Source organism: Pseudorca crassidens, chromosome 16, assembly GCF_039906515.1.
Source record: "Pseudorca crassidens isolate mPseCra1 chromosome 16, mPseCra1.hap1, whole genome shotgun sequence".
NCBI classification, from domain to species: Eukaryota; Metazoa; Chordata; class Mammalia; order Artiodactyla; family Delphinidae; genus Pseudorca; species Pseudorca crassidens.
This window is the reverse complement of record NC_090311.1, coordinates 25,112,481-25,132,411: the sequence shown is the minus strand read 5'-3', so window position 1 is coordinate 25,132,411 and position 19,931 is coordinate 25,112,481. Positions and strand designations below refer to the sequence as shown.

The 19,931-nt window shown below is 51.5% G+C and overlaps 1 protein-coding gene across 10 annotated transcripts in view; it reads right to left on the bottom strand.

Annotated features, from left to right (window-relative positions):
* SH3PXD2A (SH3 and PX domains 2A) overlaps nucleotides 1–19,931 on the bottom strand; it is a 247,292-nt gene that overhangs the window by 141,622 nt on the left and 85,739 nt on the right. For all 10 annotated transcript variants that reach the window (XR_010935765.1, XR_010935767.1, XR_010935766.1 and 7 more), the window contains exon 3: nucleotides 17,828–17,903. Coding sequence is in view for 3 of the 10 variants with exons in the window: in XM_067709493.1 (XP_067565594.1) it covers nucleotides 17,828–17,903 (76 nt within the window). In the remaining 7 variants the exon portion in view is untranslated. The remainder of the gene's footprint in view (nucleotides 1–17,827; nucleotides 17,904–19,931) is intronic.

Genomic DNA, 19,931 nt, shown 5'->3' with positions numbered 1-19,931 from the left:
CATCGCATCAGGCCAGCACCAGGCGTGCTGGGCTTCAGTGAGCACCTTCCCACCTTGGGGCCTGCGTGCATGCCCCCCTCTCTACTGGGACACTGTTCCCGATGCCCTTTTCATGGCTAATGCCTTCCATCCTTTGGGTCACCTCATCGGGGAGGCCTTGGCGGACCACTATGCCTCCCTCTCCCAGGCCTTGATTGTTTCCCTCCCAGATTTCACTGTGATTTGTAATGACCTCTGTTTTTAGAAGATGTTGGGGGTAGGAGTTTATTTATTTATTTATTTTTGCTGTGTTGGGTCTTCGTTCCTGTGCGAGGGCTTTCTCTAGTTGTGGCAAGCGGGGGCCACTCTCCATCGCGGTGCGCAGGCCTCTCACTATCGTGGCCTCTCTCGTTGCGGAGCACAGGCTCCAGATGCACAGGCTCAGTAGTTGTGGCTCATGGGCCTAGTTGCTCCGCGGCATGTGGGATCCTCCCAGACCAGGGCTCGAACGCGTGTCCCCTGCATTAGCAGGCAGATTCTCAACCACTGCGCCACAAGGGAAGCCCTTGTAATGACCTCTTTATATGAGATCTTATATCTTATATGATGTCTCCTTTACTACGATATCCTTAGGGCCCAGCATAAGGACTGGAAGGCCATGGCCCCTGTTTGACATCTGCTGAATGGATAAGTGTGAGTGTGTGTGTTGACACACCCTTGCTCCAGACTGTCTTATTTTCACACATGCATATCCCTGAGGGAACTACACAAACGTGGCTCGCCACGCAAACGCTGGGGCCTGCTGTACCAGACCAGGGCTGCAGTGGGGACGGACTCACCCTCCAGGACCCAGACAGAGCGGGGCCAGAGAGTGTGGTTAACTCAGAGTCCAGCGTCAGGGCCAGGCTGTCCCCACTCCGTGTGGGGTGTGGCGGGCGTGGTGAGCAGTGGCTCAGCCCCATCCCTGTGGGAGCCTGGGAATAAAGGGCCCTATTCAACCGTTGCAGCCTCAGCTCCTCCCCGCCAGGGGAGGCTGCCCTCAGGAAAGGGGACGGTGGGACGCTGGGCAGTGCTTCCCGCCAGGCTCTTCCTGGGCCATGGACCACAGCAGGGATGGATGATCTGTGGGGGAGGGGCAGCCAAGGGTACAGGGCCTCCGGGGCTCGAAGAGACACAACAGAAAGGCCCACCCAGAGGAGGAGGCTCTGAGGCAGGCAGGGGCAGTCCTGGTTCAGGGCGTGATGCTGAAAAGCCCAGTTCACCATCGATGCTCTGAAGCAGAGGAAAATCCCCAGGATGCAGAAGCCCATTGGAAAACTGCCCCATACCACAGGCCTGGCCACGCCAGCCAGAGGGGCGCTTGCCTGGCTCTCTCGGGGTAGACACTGTTCCCCAAAGCCTGCTTTTCTTGAGCTTTGGCTCTGTTGGTAGAACTGAGCCCAGACAATCAACTCTCTTCAGCAACTTCCTACCAGTATTTTCCATGATTCCACCCGCTCCTGCAAGGGAGGTGAGAATGATATAAATGATAGATCACATTCATTGAGTACTTGGTGTGTGCAAGCACTGTGCTATGTATTGATACTTTATATTTTTATTCTGTTATTTGATCTTCACAACAACTTATGATATGGGTACCTGGGTACTGTTGTTACTCCCATTTTACAGATAGGTAAACTGAAGGTCAGAAAAGTTGAGCGACCTGCCCAAGGTCACACAGCCAGTAAGTGGTAGAGTGGAGACTGGATGTGCCACGTTCTCTGTCTCTGGCCGTCTGAAAGTGCCTGGCCTCTTAATTCTTTCGCTATGTTCCTTTCTTTGTGTGGACCTTTCCACAGGCGGTACATCTCAACCCTCCCCCCGCCCCATAAACAAGGTCAGCATGCATCCTTCACTCACTCGCTAATCATTCAGCTCTCCCCAGTGCCTGTGCTGAATTGGGGGCTGAGATGTGATGGTAAACAGTACAGACATGGCCCCTGCCCTCAAGAGGACACGGTCTGGGTTGGCACTGTGCCGCGGTGTGATCGGTTACGATGGGGACACACAGGAGGGAGACAGGCCTGAAAAGTGGTAAGAATGAGCCAGGCTAAGGGAAGGGGAAAGAATGTTCCAGGAGGAGGGAAGAGACTGAGCGAAGGTCCAGAGATAAAAGAAGCCAGCTAGAGTAAGGTCAATGTGGCTGGAGGGGTGTGTGTGTGTGTGTATAAGTGTGTTGGGAAGTTATGAGGTGCTCGAACAGACAGTGGGTAACAGGGGTTCAATCACACGGACCACACAGCATAACAGAGCCATTAACATTATACATTTCAGAAACACACGTTCCTGAACCTTCAACGCCAAAGACCACAGTTTTTACCTGGGGAGACACAGGCACCTTCAGACCCTTCTGAAGCCCTTCTCAAGTTTGAAGCCCAAGCGGGGCTCACTTGGTCCTGGTCACTGGTCAGGAACGCACAGCACAAGCTCAAAACTGTGTTCTCACCAGTGTCTACACCCACCACAATCCAAATGGATCCCGGGGGTAAAACCAGGAGACCCGGAGGTCATTGCGTCCAGCCCCCTCACTTTCTGAGGTCGAGGCTGAGCTCAGAGAGGACCATATATTGCTCAACTTTGCACAGCAAGTTAGCAGCCAGGATGGGACTCAGCAGGTCTTGGGCTGGCAGCCTGGTTCTGAGGTGGACTTTGAAGCTTCTGCACTTACAAGTTACACTCCCCAGGGTCCCCAACTCAGCTGTTTTTCTTACTTCCAATTTCTACCCCAATCCTAACCCAACAAGAGCTGCCACCACTGACACCGTCTCACAGAACTGAGGACCCAAAGGAGCCTGTGGTCGTCTGCCTCCAAGGTGGTCCTTGGTGGCTCTGGCCTCCGGCTCCTCACGCCTTATAGTTCCCTCCCACGCTGGACAGGGCTGACCTGGGGAGCCAGTAGGATATTTTGGAAATGATGGTGTGCCTTCCAAGACTAGGTTAGAAAAGATATCGCAGCTTCTTCTTGATCTTCCTCTGGGGTCACTCACACTGTGGAAAGCCAGCTGCTGAGTTGTAAGGACACTTAAGCAGCCCTATGGAGAGGCCCACTTAGGAAGGAACTGAGGCCTCCTGCCAACAGCCAGCACCAATCTGCAAGCCACTAAGTGAGCCATCTTGCCAGTGGATCCTCCAGCCCCATCGTCTTTAGATGACATTGACTACAATGTCACAAGAGATCCCAGCTCAAAACCATGCACCTAAGCTATTCCTGAATTCCCGGCCCAAAGAAACTGTGAGATAATAAACATTTACTGTTGTTTTAAGCTGCTAAATTGTGGGGGCAGCAATAGGTGACTGATACAGGGCCCAGCAGAGCTCTTGAGAGAATGAGGGCCCCTGGGTTACCTGAATCAGAGATATGTGGGGTATTGACTACAAATGCAGATTCCTAGGATTTACCCAGACCCCCTGAATTAGATAGAAGGGTGCGAGTCTGCATTTTATTTATTTATTTGTTTGTCTGTTTGTTTATTTATTTTTGACTGTGTTGGGTCTTCGTTTCTGTGCGAGGGCTTTCTCTAGTTGCGGCCAGCGGGGGCCACTCTTCATTGCGGTGCGCGGGCCCCTCACTATCGCGGCCTCTCTTGTTGCAGAGCACAGTTTCCAGACACACAGGCTCAGTAGTTGTGGCTCACGGGCCTAGTTGCTCTGCGGCACGTGGGATCTTCCCAGACCAGGGCTCGGACCCGCGTCCCCTGCATTGGCAGGCAGATCCTCAACCACTGCACCACCAGGGAAGCTCAGTCTGCATTTTTAATAAAGTCCCCCCAAGTGAATCTCATGTACCTTTTAGGCTTAGAAGTACTGAGCAAATCTAACTTACTTTACAGATCTAAAGAGGCTCAGGGAGCTGGTGGTTTGAGCCTTATCACACATCCAAGCTGAGGCGGCCGGGGCCTAGAATTACTACCTGATTTCTGGTTCATTGCTCTTTCTACTTATTTCCTCCTTTGTCCATTTCAGTTTGCTTTTTTGAGAAGTGTAGGCTTTGTTTTCTTTTTTTTGATTTATGTTAAAAACATGCACAAAGCAAAATGCTATATAATCGATCGTTTGTCTGCTGAAGAGCTTGCTTTGCCTGGGAAGAACTTTTCAGCACCACCCAAAACGTGGGCCTAACGCTAAAAGGAGTAGGGGTACTAGGTCATGCGGAGGGGCTGGTGCTGCTATAGAACACTGTGCCAGAAAAGGCACCTTTGGGACTTCCCTGGTGGTGCAGTGGTTAAGAATCCGCCTGCCGCTGCAGGGGACACAGGTTCCATGCCTGGTCCGGGAAGATACCACATGCCGCAGAGCAACTAAGCCCATGCACCACAACTACTGAGCCTGCGCTCTAGAGCCCGTGAGCCACAACTAGCCACAACCACAACTACGCACCTAAAGCCCGTGCTCCGCAACAAGAGAAGCCATAGCAATGAGAAGCACGCGCACTGCAACGAAGAGTAGCCCCCGCTCGCCACAACTAGAGAAAGCCTGCGTGCAGCAACAAAGACCCAATACAGCCCAAAATAAATAAATAAATAAAATAAATTTATATAAAAAAGAAAAGGCACCTATTTCACTTACCTAGATGCCTCAGCTCCAGGCTTTTCTCCCAGGCAAACAAAACTCAGCGTGTACAGGGCAGAGACAATGAACAAAGACATGATGGGAGTCTACCTTAAACCCTGCCAAACTGTCACCCCAGTGGGTGCGAATGATAATCCCACTTTCATTTGCATAGCACTTCGGTGCTTAGAAAGAACTCGTGCACAATCTTATTGAATTACCTTTGCAGATGGCAACATAGGTAGCTCTGAGACACATTCAGGCATTCACTTGGCACATTTGTTGAACAGCTACTATGTGCCAGGTAACACACTAGGCACAGGGGATATATGGATTTGTTTCTTTACTTAAACACTTATATATGTTTACTATGAGAGAGGCACTGGTTTAAGCACTTTACAAATCTTAACTCACTTAATCCTCACAACCGCCCAACAAAGCAGATATCATTCTTCTTCCCATTCAACAAGGGCACTGAAGCACCAGAGAGGTTAAGTAACTTTCCCAAGACCAAACAGCTAGTAAGGGGCAATATGGGGATTGGAACCGAGGCAGTCTGGCCCTAGACTCCACCCTCCTAACCAAGATAAAATAAGACATGGTTCCCGCTCTTCAAAAACTCTGGTTTTCAAAACCTCCATGACCACAGAGGAAGAAACAGAATCTCAGAGCTATCTTCTGACTCTCCCCAAGTCACACACTCCTGGGACTAAAGGCAGTGTTACTTTGCTTCATTGAATGCGTCTGTTCACAAAAAAAAATTTAGCAGAAGATGGGTGCCAGGGCGGTGAATGTGGGCATTTCTAGAGCCCAGAAAGAGAGAGGAGGCCCCAGCAGTAAGTCTGAAGTATCCCGAGACACCAAAGCAGACGAACAAGGCTTGCTCACTGCCCAGGCCACTGTGATTTGTGACCGTCTACTGCCAGGCAGTACTCATGCCTCCAGATATCTGGGGGCAGTGTTATTTATAGGTCACACTTCTATTTATATCTTCATTGAATTCCTGCTCACCCTAGCTAGATCCCCCCCACCACCGCCCTCAGAACCTAGAGAGGAAAGGATAAGAACTCTTTTTTACCAAGTGTGTCAGGGCAAAGGTGAAGGTCAAAGCCTTGGCTGTGTGTGCAGCCTTTCAGCAGGAGCCCTTCACAGGGAAGCGTTCAAGACAAGGGGGCTTTCTACACTTTCCAAAGGAAATGGGGGTTGGGGGAGGACACAAAGCTGGCCTTATACAGAGGCAGCCACATTCTGCCAACACGGTGGGATTTGAGGTGGGCCTAGAAGACCTCTTTTCCCCTAAAATGTTTTCCCTTTTGCATATTTCATCATTAGGCATTTATTCCTTTGGTCTTAATAGTATTATATGACAAAATGTTGGGACTGTGTGTGAGAAAACCTAGACAGTATCAAGTCCAATCCTTGTGTTTCACAGGTGGGGCAACTCAGGCTTGCTGAGGGGCTAGGACCTGTCCTCATGGGGGGATCTGAATGAATAAGACATGGTTCCTGCTCTTCAAAACTCCAGTTTTCAGAGTCCCTATTATCAGGGAGGAAGAAACTGAAGCTCAGAGGTATTTTCTGACTTTCCCCAAGTCACAGGCTGCTGGGACTAAAGCCAGGTCTGATTCCTTTCTCAATAAATGGAAATCTATTACCATACACAGGAGACCATCCCAATGTTGGAAGAGCTGTCGGGCACAGCAAAAGAAACTGGGGACAGTAAAGCAGGCTCAGAATTCCTCGCTCACCTGCCCTTTACGAACAAGTAAAACCACATGATGTTTCCTAAGGTTCTGTTTGGTGCCCCAAATGAAAACTTCCTGGTTTTAGGGTCACACAGAGAAATAAAGGTAAAGTGGGACTTCTTTCTTATTTTTAGTCCCTTGTTGTGGTTTAGGAAACAGTATCTGTGATGATTGTCACTGCATGGTTAGTTTAGAAATTTGTGTTTACAAAGCCAGCTGGCAAGTCATTCCTTTTGGGCACTATGCCTGCAATTCCAGCATCTAACACGAGGTGGCTGGTTAAGTGAAAGGCAACTGAGAAAATACTGTCATCTAGATAAGACCTTTACTGTCAGAACATGACACTTCAGTAAAAGGACAACATTGACCAACCTCTAATTGACATAGTAAAAAAACCATAACATGAAACTTGAAACAAAGTTTAAAGAAATGCAAACACTCTGGTGCGGGTGGCATACCCCTGCTAGCCTGAGTCTTCATCTATAAAGTGTGGTTGCTGACATTAAAAGAGATTACTATAAGCACATGAAACCCTTTGCACAATATCTGGCTAAAGTATGTACTTAATAAATGCAGCTATAATCCTTAAGTAGAAATCTTCTTTCATTTATAACTGTTTAATCTGTTAAAAGTTCCAAGCCTCACACACAGTTTCTCAGGAAGCTGTTTTCAACTTTTCCCCTGTAGCCAATTTAACAATAAGGTGTCTCCGGACCACTCAGCTCATGTGTGAACTCTTTTTCTAAAGCAAGTCTTTCTATTGAAAGAGAAGGGCTCTGCCAACACAGGTCCTACTTAAGGCATCTTCACCAATTACCAGCTATTAAAGTCGGTAATAATCTGGTAAAGTTACCACATCAGAAACAAAAAGCTGAGAAGTAAAAAAAACTTGCCAATCAGAGAAGGCACCAAATTACCAGTCACTGGCTCGTCTCAACTCTCTTCCTTTGGCTTGTTTTGAAACTTAGGTCTGCAATAATTGTTTTATACAGAAGAGCAAAAGATACTACTTGAAAATCTCAGTTTATTTTTTTGTCTTTACCTTTTTGCTGGAGACTCCTTAAAAGAGACCCAAGGCTTTTCCCCTCCTAACAGTACAACACAACTGGACACACAGACTTTAGACACACTCGTGCCATGTTAACTTCAAAACCAGCAGCGGTTCCTAGGCCAGTTTCTCTCATCTCCAGACTTTTGAAACAACAACCTTAGCAATCACCTTGGTCCCAAACTTCATTCTGTCTTGGAAGGGAGGGGAGAGTGTGGCTTACAGCTGACGATGGAGTGTGGCTGGGGCCTGCGCATCCTCCCGGTTAGGCGGTGATGGGGGATAGAGGGCTGTCCTGTGACTTACACCCCTCCCACACAAAACAGGCAGGCAACTCAGGTGTGTGTAGGGATGTGAGACCAACGAACCGGCCCTCACAGGTTACCTGTGGGAAGCCTCGTCTCCCATGCACCTCTGCTTTAGGTCAGAAATCGACTTACCGACGCAGGTTCAGTGGTTCATATTATGTGAATGGCCTGAATGTAATCAAACAATCAGGAAGTGCTGAACGCAATCAGCCAGCCTACTGAAGGGCTTCAATGGACCTTAAAACGGGGCTTCTCAAGCTTTCCTGCACGTACAAATCACCTGTGCGTGTCATTAAAATGCAGACTGTAACTTAGCGGGTCCGAGGTGGGGGCCAAGACTCTGTATTTCTAACAAGCTCTCAGACGATGCTCGTGCTGCTGATCTGTGAGCTACATTTTGAGCAGCAGACCTTGAAATGCACAAGACTGCCTGCAAGACCTCACGCCTGGAAAGGAGCCCAGAGAGACAGCTCACCCTTTTGTGTGGAGCCCTGCACTAAGATTCACCGGATCACCATCAAGTATTGAGCGCTTGCTGTGTGCTTCACAGATAACATTTCATCTGATGCTCTCAACAGCCCTGGGGGTATTGCACAGATGAGGGTCACGATGGACTTGCAGAGGTGCTGAGTAAGGCTGGCCTTGGGTCACACGGCTAGGCTATTGAGAGGCTGAGGTGGGATCAAACTCTAAGGCCTCCAGTGTTGAAATGCAACACTTAACTGCCTTCGTCATGGAAAAAGTAGAGTTTCAGACAATTAGCACCCAGGTGTGAACCCAGAGGTGTTTGAGCCCAAAGCCAGCGTTTGGAACCACCATGCTCTGGGGCTGGTAGAGCTGAGTCACACAGCTTCCTTCGGCAATGCAGCTCTAGAAATTCTCCCTGAGATCTGCCCCGTTTGTTCTCACTAAGGGGAAATCCAGCCCTTGGGCTCTGGCCTGCGGGGAAACAGAAGCGTAGCCCTTTTCCCTGACTCCCTGCCCCTGAAGGGTAGAGAGGGGCCAGTGCTGCCAGCCCTGCCTTCTGAAGGTGCATTCAGGTGAACAGACTCCACCTTCAGCCCGTGCCAGTCCCTCAGGCCCACTGTGGTCTGCAGGCCGGTGGCCTGGCAGCCTGGGGCCTCCTCGGTGGATGTCAGTTCTTGGAGCTGTGGAGGTGAGGGGGGAGGAGGTGTTTTCAGGGCTCACAGCAACTGTACTGCTCGAAGCCAGGCGGCCTCTGGATGAATGGTGCATCAGTTCATATGGGCCTGGGGCATCTCCAAGAGTCAGCTCAGCTCCCGCCAGGGAAGAGCTCTGGCTTGGGGCTCTGTCCTTGGGCTGGGTCCAGTTGGGGTGACCTTGGAGAGCAGTGGAGCGGTCAGGCCAGGGACACTGGAGATTTGCCACCAGCACTTCTTACCTCCTAAGAAGGGGGGCCCCGAGCTCCCTCTCAATGGACCTCAGTGTTCTTCCTGCACCACCACTACCCCTGCCACCCCTCCTACCCCCCTGGACCCAGAAGCCAGAGCGCCTAGTGCCCGGAGTCTCCTGGGGAGAGAGGCTGGTGGCGGGACTCCCCACCACAAAGCACCTTTCATATGTGCCAAAGGCTTCAGCACCTCAGGGAGGAGGGAGGAAGTTTCCTTTCACCCCCAGGGTGAAGTCCAAGGCTGGAGTTAGGGGAAAGGTCCTGGGAAAACTGGGTCCGCATCTCGGGCAGGGCTGCCCCCCACAGAACCTGGGCATTGTCATTCTCAACCCCTCCCTCACCCCCAGCTCCAATCCATCAGTGAGGCCTCCTGGCTGTTCCTCTAAAATACATCTCAGATCTAGTTCCCTCCACACCATTGCCCAGCCCGGGTCAAGCCACCCTCCTCTCTTGTCATGCCCTGTCCAGCCTCCATGGGGCTCCCTACCCCAGGCTTGCTCCCTTTCCCTTCCAGTGTATCCCACAAGCTCAGCTGAGGGATCCTTTAGAAACAGAAATCTGATCACGGGGCCTCAGCCTAAAACCTTCAGAAACCTCTCGCCACACCTAGGACGAATCCTCACCCCTCAGCTTGGCCCGTGACAATGGCACGGCCTGGCCCTGTGTGGCAGCCGTGCTGGAAGCTCACACAGCCTCCTCGACCAGGCTTCTCAAGGTGCCCCCGGGGGCCCAGCCCCTGCTTCCTTCTCCCAGCTGCCCTCTTGCTGTCTCACCTCTATCACACCTGAGCTCAGGTAACTGCCCTGACAGTAATCCACACCTGAGTGTGAATTTACTGACAGTGCCACTCCTGGGGCACACCTGAGTGCCCGCTAAGCAGGAGTGAAAGGACTTGACCCTGAAAAAGGATGTTTGGGCATCAGGCAAGCAAACAACTTATTTCCAGGGGACAGAGCATAGGGGAGATCAGGAATGTCACAGAGACTCGAAATCACTGGCCTCTGGTGACTTTGCCAACGTGCGAGAAGATCCCTGGTTGCTCTATGGAACTTCTAGTCTAACGTATGCAATGCCGTGCCACAGTGATTAGCAAGAGTTACGCTGGAGTCCAGCATCCTGGCTCCCCATCCAGGGCACATTTTTCTGCACATTAAATTAGGCAGATTGACTGAGACCATGAAAAGAACACATTTCTGCTTAGATCAGAGGCTTCTTGTGGAAGATACCTCAGGATACACTTCATTCGGGGCTGAGGGTTTGGGGTGGGCGTGCAGGAAGCTGATTCCCTTCTAGAATTACCTCTGGACAATGAAGACATATAGCATGTGGTCACGAAGTGACCTGACTCTTTCCCTGGTCTTGAACTCGGGGGATGACACGGGGGAAGGACTAGGGGGCCTGATCCACACTGACTTTCAAAAGTAAAAGGGGACCTTGAGTGGCCGCCTCCAGCAAAGCTCCTTCTTCCCAGCGAGACCCGGCAGCCCTGGAGCCGAGAGCTGCAAAGCTCGTGACCCTGCTCTGCTACCACGGCGTCGGGTCCAGGGGCGCTCAGCTTCCTCTCATCTTTCAGCCCCAATCAACCATCTGGATCATCAGCCCTTCAGACAGAATCTCCTGGCAGCTTCGCAAGTTACCACAGGGAAGGAAGGGGCAGCAGGAAGTGCAGCCAGGGCTGAACTGTGGAGCAGCCTCAGCACAGAGAGGGCGGGCAGGCACAGGGCAGCGCAAAAGAAACCCACGTGCCCTGCAGCCGAGCCACCAGGCTTGCAGCACTGGCGCCTCTCCCTTTGCAGTTCACACAGCGCGTTGTAGGCGTAACACGCTTGGACCACCATCCCAAACCATGATTAACCCATTTGGTAGACGAGGAAACCGACCCCCGATGCCCGTGACTGGGCTGAGTGGCACAGCTTACACATGCGTGTGGAGCCGTCTCTTTGCCACAGAAGACACGCTTTGGAGTTCCATGGTTCCACAACTCCTGTCTGCCCGGCTCGCTGTGGCCACTCACCCCCTACACTCCCCACCTGCTTCACACACTTCTTGCTGTTCTTAAACGTCCATGCTCAGTCACACTTAGCTGGCTGGCTCCTCAGCCTGGCACCCCGAGCGCTGATCTGCTCACGCCTGGCTCAGTTCAGGTGTCACCTCTGTAAAGCGGCCTTTTTGGGCCACCCAATCTCAGATGCCCCAGTCACAAGACCTGGCTATTTTTCTTTCTGGCACTTAGCACTATTGGAAATTGCTTACTTGTTCGTGTGCTTCCTGAATCCCCCACTGGAAGGTGAACTTCCTGAGAAGAGTGGCCCAGATTACTTTGTTCTCAGCTACATCACCAGTGCCTACAGCTGGGCCTGGCGTGTAGTAGGTGCTCAATTAATACCCACGGCAGGCACGAACACATGCAGCTCTTCCATGTAGCGTTCAGAACCGGATGCCAAGAGCAGGCCCTGGGAACCACCCGCCCCAGATTACAGAGTGAGAGAATGATTTGGGGAGGTGGGGCCAGTAATTACAGCAAGAGAAGACCCAGCACTTCCAGAGGAGGTTACAGGCAAGTTGCTTTTAAAACAGCACACAGTACCTCTCAGGCCTATAATCTTGTTGATCTTTTGAAAACCCTGGCATTACTAGCAGACCCTACTTTTTCTCTTTCATCACGTAGGTTTGCCTTTTCTCGCCATCCCAGGTCATCAGTGGGGCTCAGAAACCTCTCAGGTCCTCTCCCTTGGGGACTGTAGCACCTGCCAGCATCTCTGAGCCACTGATTCCCTTACGGCCTCCCAGGCACTTTGGGGAGGGCTTTCTCAGGCCTGGTGGGGACAAGCAGAACTGCCTACAGCCCAGGGAGAGGGCCAGCTCTCCCTGACACCATGGACCAGCTCTAGCTAAAGACATCCCTCCCCCACTGCTTCCTTCTGTGCTGGAACAAACACCGGATCTGCTGCACAGGGCTCTGGGGGGCAGAGAGAGGAAGGACCTGGAGACCGTGCTTGCAATTCACCCAGCACCCTCCTGCGCTGGGGCTCCAGACTGCCTCTCCACTAAGGGGCCGGTATGTAAACTGGTGAGCTGCTACCAAAGAACGAAGCATGCTTGCTTTCTAAAAATACACCCCTCTAGGCCTGTGAGGTCACGAGGCTGCCTGCAAGCTGGCTGCACCTCTTAGATTAAGGTGATAGGTTCACTTTTCTTCCTAAGCAATCTAGCTTCTCCGCGCCTCACCAACCCAGGAGTATGTATACCTGTGGGTGGGACTGACTGCTATTAGGCTGAAGGGGCTTTCTGGAAGCTCAGAGGCCCAGTACCAGTCAGCACAGAGACACAGATGCCTTGCGAGTGGGAGGAGACCTCACGCAGCCTTTGCCAAGTGAGTTCACCTCTTTCTGCTCCGCTGCCTGGCTTCTGAAGCCCTTTGGTCCCTGGTCGCAGTGGTTTGCTTTTTACATCAGCAGCTACACACTCTTCTTCACGCTGTAATGACCATTTCCTCCCAGGGAGCCTCCTTGGGCTGGCAAAGTCAAGATATACAGGAAATCTACTCCAATCCCAGGGTGGGCGACAGGAGATGGATTTTCCACAACAGTCTTCTAAAACAAGGCAGAAAGTTCCATGTAAACAGTAGGCTGCCCTGAGAGGCTGCTGACCCCATCATGCTTGGCCCAGTGTCCTAAAGACTTCACTTCTGTCCACCTCTCCCAAAAGCAGGAGACCCCAAAAAGCACCAGATACATTTGTTGTAAGACAAGTCTCTCTGGCTCTCTTGCATTTCTGCATGTCTTGTCAACAAAGCACTCACCGCCTTTTGTCCTGAATTATCTTTTCAAAGGTGTTTGTATAGCAAACAGCTTTAGAAGACAGGGGCAGGGAGCCCTTGCTCTGGAGCAAACAGCAGGTTTGCATAGAGCCTTGGGAGACTGGGATAGTCTCTCTCCAGAGCAAAAGGGGTAGGTTTGCTTACCGCCCATTATAAAAGATGTGGGCTCCTGAAGATCTGGTTCCTCTCCTATAATGCAACCCACTGCATGTGCAGGCATTGCTCTGGGCCCATGGGGTCATGCCCTATGGGACTTGGAGGCAATACTCATGCTGCTTGCTATGCCATCATGAAGTCTTTTGTCTTTGACCCAGGAGTCTCGTGTTTTCAGCTGGCATCCACGAAACTGGAGTAAGCTAACTTAACTGGCTTGCAAATAGGGTAAAATCTCAGATCTTTCCCAGTCGGTGGACTAGCTGTGCCCCCACTGGGGTCAACACCACTGCCCAATCTCTGAGCTCCGGGTCTGCCCTGTTTCCAGCAAACTCAGAAGAAGCCCCCAATTATGAAAATATACATAAACCAAAAAAAGAATGACTTAAAAAAAAAGAATGCTCTACTATGCAAAAGGACTTCTCATGTACCTCTTTAAAAAAGAATAGCATTTAGGACACCTAAAAGATGATGTGATTTGTCCCAAAGAGCAAAATTTCACGGAACTTTTCAGGAATAAGCCTTAATGTAAAACAAGGTTCACCCCTGCTTTTCTGTTGGAGGTGGGAATGCCAAGCGGTCAGGCCTGGGAGTGGAACTTCTCAGGGACTATTGTCAAACTACCGTCTCCTTCCTAAAGACCAGCTGGCATGCTTGCTTACTGGCCCTCTCTACCTCCTTACCAAAAAAATCAATTACTTGGGTCTGTAATTGTAGGTAACTGAGTTGTGCCAATATCAATTTCCTGGGTTTGATAAGGTACGGTTGTTACATAAGGTATCACCACCGGGGGAAGCTGGGCAATGGGTACACAGCTCAGTGGCTACATGATGGTGGAAAGTGATTTGACCTGGCTTTAAATTGGGAATAATGCCACCTACCCTGTACTTTGGTAGTGGAATTGGAGGGGAGGAATATAGAGTGCCTAGGAGTTTTGCAACATCCTATGAATCTATAATTATTTCAAAGTAAAGTTTAAAAAACTACTGTGACTTAAATCAAATAACCAATCTTTTTAGATTCATAATTAAATGAAGACAGTCAGGACTCTGTCAGATGAGCAAGCGTGTAACCAGGTGAGCCTCAGATTCCCTCTCTTCTCTCAGTTCCTCTGCTTTCTCTGTCATTTCCACCAGCTAGACGTCCATGAGTTCCCAAGCAGGAGCCTGCAGCCAGGTGAGCCAAAGCAAAGCAGCTGGCCTAACGCTCCAAAGACACCCCCAGACCCCACGCCCGGGCTGCAGAAATGCACATCACGTCCCGTCACCTCCAAAGCTAAAACCGAGGCTCCCCTGGAGGCAACAGGCGCTCTCCGCTTCCTCCCCTTCGGTTTCCCTTGCTCGGCAATTCCCGGCCAAAGTGCTGGCAGAGCTGTTCCTGAGGCTGGCTGCTAACCTCCCCGGGTTGCAGGAGCAAAGGCTGCTGGATTACCTCAGTGCCTTTGAGCTCTCTGAGGTTCCGCCAAAGTCACTGCTGCCAGGGCTTAGCCTGGGGGAACCAGCAGGTGCCTGCAGACAGCTCTCCAAAGGCAGGGAGGTGGAGACAGAGACTCAAGCTGGTGTTAGGTAATGCAGTGTGTACCTGCAGGTGCCCTGTCTGGATGCTCCCACCCCGCGCTCTGTGCGTGTCGGCTACTAAGGGCTCACAGCTGCCCCTTCTCCAGGGACACGCCCTCGGCCCTCAGGAGCACCTGCCCATATTTCACACTTCTGGGAGAGGGGGCTGCTCACAGATCATACTGCTATGGGGGAGTATAAAAGTTGTCCCCTAAGACGGGACAACTCTGTGGTGCCGTCTGCCCTCCAGAACTCCTCATGGGGTCAGGCTGAGGCCAGACTTAGCTGAACCCACATCTTGGCCCAGTGTCTTCCCCTTCCCTGTGTTGCTTCCCTCACTGCCCCAGGATGTTCACTGGAGAGCAGCCCTCAAAAGTCAACTTGCCTAAGAATCCTCGTCTCAGGCTCTGCTTTTCAGAACCCGACCTAAGACAGGCAACGTTCATCACTGCCCTTCTCTGAAACCCTCCCCTCCTGGGGGAGGCCCTTTGACTCAGGGCTGTGGGATGGCTTGGGAACCCTCATGCCCACTCAGCCCTTGCTTGCTCGGTTCTGCTTATATTGGGTTGTTTTTCTTCAATCTTCTTCCTTCTTATCCAAGCTAAGGACTGAGTAAAGTATGAAAGGGTTTGGTATTTCCTAGTGGGTGAGGGGAAAGCCAGGAACAGGGCCTGGGAGTCTCAGGGTAGGATTCCAGATGGCCAGCGATGTCCATTCCGAAGTCTTGGAGAGCAAGTGAGCAAAAGGGAAGCTTTGGAGAGAAAGCCCCACTGAAGGAAGGGGAGAAACACAGAAAAGCAGGGGAAAAGGAAACCTCCTTTAGGATGGGACTGGAGGGGGGCAGTCCTCTAGACAATATCACCCACTATGCACAGGTCACGTCTCTATGGGGGCAAGGTCCTGTGGCTTTTCCCAGGAGTTAGGGATGGCAGGGTGGGGCAGCACTTTCTTTATTAACACCTGCCATTTATTCAGCTTTTACTATGGAACAGGCACTGTGCACAGCACTTTACATGAACTCTTTTAATCCCCCCCACAATTCTAGAAGAGGAGACTGAAGTTCAGAGAGGTCTCAATCCTGTCTCATGAAGCAGATATGTTTTCATGCTTATTTTCCAGGTGAGAAAACTGAGGCACAGAGAAGGCAATACAATTGGTAACCAACAGAGTCAGAGTTTCCGGGGTGAAGCCATACAGTATGACTCTTGTGACTTTGGACTGTGGTAGCAGCAGGACATGAGCCTTGCACTTCACCCCACCCAACCCCACCCATCTTTCGAGGTCAGCTCCAGGTCCCCCTCATTCAGGAGGCTTTTGCTGCCTTGGGCTCACAATGAGCTCCTTCTCCATCAAAATTGGAATTTCACAGTGGTGGAGAAGGTCACATCTTGCCTTAAGAGCTTCTCTGATTAGGGAGTAGGTCTTGTCTCTCTCACTAGCCCAAGGGTTCCTTTAGATGAAGGAAACAAATCCAGATCTCCCTGGGCTCTCCAGGCCACCACATTCCCCGGCCCTGGGCACTTATTCCTGGGCCTGGCACAGGCTGAGCCCCTCATAAACACCCACTGAGTGAATGATAGTGAGGCAGTCTCTCCCTGGAGCGCTGGCCACGAATGGGGGGAAAGGTGGTTCTTTTAGAGCAACAGGCAGCCTTCACACCCCGAGGCCGAGTCCACCCGGCACCAGGGCCAGGCACTGACATCCTTGGCTCTCAGAGATTATGTGCACAGCATCCTAGCTGGGCTCCCGGGTTCTTGGTGGAGGACCACCTGGACTGTACTGGAGCAACATCTAAGGTCATTACAAACCTGGGTGTTGGTCGTTCCAAATTCCCTTGAGACTCAGCAGAAAGCCAGGCAGGGGTGCAAAAGTCCCCCACGTTAACTCCTAGGCCAGGAACAGAAAGGCAGTCCTCTGCCTCCATGGAAGGGGTCCGGGGCCGAGATTCCCTACACCCCCACTGGCTCATTCTGGTCTTATCTGAACTGGAGGATTTAGAAGTTCTTTGTAGCTAAATTGATTCTCTCCAACTTTAGCATAAGAGTCGGAGGGCAAGCGGCAATGCCTTCTCTTGTCTTTCACTGCTTTTGAGGATGGGGGTGCACGAGGAGTACCTTCAGAGAAGAGCCACTCTCTGGGGGGGCTGCCCGTAGGTAGGTTTGCAAGTCAACAAGCAGGTATTAACCATGCACTGGCTGCATGCCAGGGATTAATGGGACGCAGACCTGCTTCTCGCGATGGTCCCACTGATAGCTGATGTCCGGGGAGGTCCAGGCCCAGCAGGAATGGAGGGTGAAGACCACTGTGAGGGAGGGTCCCCTGGGAACCAGCCCAACTCACTAGCCTGGGGACAGGTAGGGGATGCGGAGACCCAGGAAGCAGCACCACCCCCACGGGTCAGGGCAAAGAGCCCAGTTTGGAGCAGGAGACCAAGTTCACACCTCGGCTCTGCCACTTTTGTGGGCAGTTACTTAACATCTCTGAACCTCAACCTCTTTATCCCTCAAGCAGAAAGCATAAGGCATGCCTCAGTGTGGAGATCTGTATACGATCACAAAGTAAAAGGCACTTTGTAAGCGATAAATTCCAACACCGATTGAAGACGTCACAGTAAGAGCAAGTTATGACGCACCTGAGGAGATTCCCTCTAGATTCCACAACATAATCAATTGCCTTAAACATGTTCCAGAATGCTGTGATGGTTAATGGCCTTTATGACCAGACAGACCCGGCTTCAAATCCTAACTCTGCCAAGTCACAGGCCATGTTACCTAAGCTGTCAGAGCCTCAGCTGGATAATGGTGCCAGGAGGACTCGAGCAGGTTGAGAGAGGAAGTGTGCTTGATTTAAGGTTACCTGTGATTACGATGGTAGCCAGTGGAAAGAGTTCAGCCTGCAGTGTTTCATCCTTTCATAGGAGAACTTGATGTCTCCATGCTTTTTGTAAAAAGGAAACCAAAGTCCCAGAGCCTGAGAAACTCCTCCTACGCTACACAGCCCGGGGTGAGCAGAGGTGGCCCTGGAGTGGTGGGAGAGGCCCCTATGAAGATAATGGCCTTCAAAATCAGGGGCTTCCGATCCCCTGGGGGTTGTTAACACGCAGATTGCTAGGCCCACCTGGCCCAGAATTTCTGGTGTAGTAGTCAGCCTTTTCTTGGCCTACAGAATGTCCCTCTTCAGGGCGTCCCCCATCCCATTAGTGAGGCCATGAAAAGCTTACCTGGGAGGAAGGGGATGATTCTCTGCTTGGGGTCCTTCTGGCCACCTTCGATGGGAAACTTATCCAAAAGCTGCATCTGAGGAGCCAGACAGAGGAACAGGATTCAGAAGACTGGAACGGTCCCTTCCCCACTCCGCTCCACTGCTCCAGGGCCCCACTGTCCTCACACGGATGAGCAATGCCTCAAATCCCTCATTTCACAGACAATTAACAAACCACATGGGGCATGAGTGGGAGGATGCCAGAGCTCTCTACGCATCAAAGGGGGAGTCTGAACAATCTCAAGGAGGCCTGAGGGTGTAGAGGGAGGTGTCCAGACGTGACCCGGAGTGAGGCCAGGGTAGGGACCAGCAAGATTTCAGGCCAGGCTGCAGATGGGGTTTCCAGAGACTTCTCCGGACCCAGTTGTTTTCATACGTCATATGCTGGGTGAGCCCTTCAGTCACCCGCCATCCTAATACCCCCCGGGGCCAGGATGGGGAAGGCCCCACCTGATGCTTCAGACAGACCACCCACCTTCCAGAACCGCTCTGCGGAAACAGACCCAGATGTTATTTTAATTGCAAAACCAAATCCAGCCCACTGCCCCCAACTGCTGGAAGACCCCCTCCTCCGTCTCCTACATTCCCACCCTGAGAACCGCTGCTGTTTTTCCAGGGACAGACCCATTGGAAGAGTTTCCAGGGTTCTGGAAGAACAGCTGTTTTTTCTTCTGCTATTCTGGGCTGAAATTCTGTATAAACTGGAAAAACACACAGGAGACAGGATGGACGAAGCCACAGCCCCTGTGCGTGTGAGCGGTTAGCCTCCCTTCCAAGGAGTGGGCGGGCAGGAGGTGGAGCAGAATGGAGAGTGGGATCTAGCCCCGCGGGCCCAGCTGTGTGACCCTGGGCCGGGCTGCAAGCTTTCTCAGTTGGGCTTCAGGCGCCTCCTCAGTAAAATGAGGAAGATCCGTCACATGACATCTGCAGTCCATTCCTTCTTCTGAATATTGATTAACACTTATTGAGCGTCTACTGAGCACTAAGAAAATAGCAGTAAAGAGAAGAGGCGAAGTCCCTGCCCTCAGGGAGTTTACATTCTAGTTGGGGGGAGACACACAGTAAACAAATATGTACTGTGTTGGGGGGATACATGCTATGAAGAAAAATGAAGTAGGATAAGGTGGTGGGGCAGAACAGGAAGGAACAGTTATTTTATACAGAGTGGTGTGGAAGGCCTCACAAATCAATGGCAATTCGGCAGAGACGGGCAGGAGGTGAGGAAGCGAGCCACAGCGGAGGGGGAGAACGTTCCGGGCAGGGGAAGGGCCAGTGGGGTGGAGGCTGGAGTCGAGGTATAGGCACTGAGATCCAGGTGGGGCCCGGAGCATGGAGAGGATGGCTCGAGCTACGGGGAAGTGACTGGGCCACAGCGAGGAAGCAGGGACACCAGTCAGAAGCCTATGTATTGGCTTGGACCAAAGTGCTGCCTTGGAGGTGGTGCAATGTGGTCCTATGCTAGATTGACACGTGTAGTGTATGTACGTGTGCACACGTGTGCATATTCCCATCTACCCACGCACTCACCCAGCTCTACAGCATGATTTTAGGATCCTCTCTTGCGCAATCAAGATCCAACACACCCAAGCTCTTTACAGCCCACACGTGCAGGGCGGGTCATCGTCAGATTCCATTCAAAACAAGACAGTGACTGCACTGTCATTAATTTTCACTTCCCTGAACACAGTCTAAGATTTAACAAAAGCTGGCTCATGAGTTTTCAAACCCCAATGTTATAAGTCCACCTCTCCAACCTTTAATAATTGCCTGCTATGTGTAAATATGGACAATGGGCCATAACACTATAAACCTGTATTTAGGATTTTTTTTTTTTTTTTGCGGTACGCGGGCCTCTCACTGTTGTGGCCTCTCCCGTTGAGGAGCACAGGCTCTGGACGCGCAGCCTCAGCAGCCATAGCTCACGGGCTCCGCGGCATGTGGGATCTTCCCGGACCGGGGCATGAATCCGTGTCCCCTGCATCAGCAGGCGGACTCTCAACCACTGCGCCACCAGGGAAGCCCAGGATTTTTTTTAATCAATAGATTTTCAAATAAATTCTACA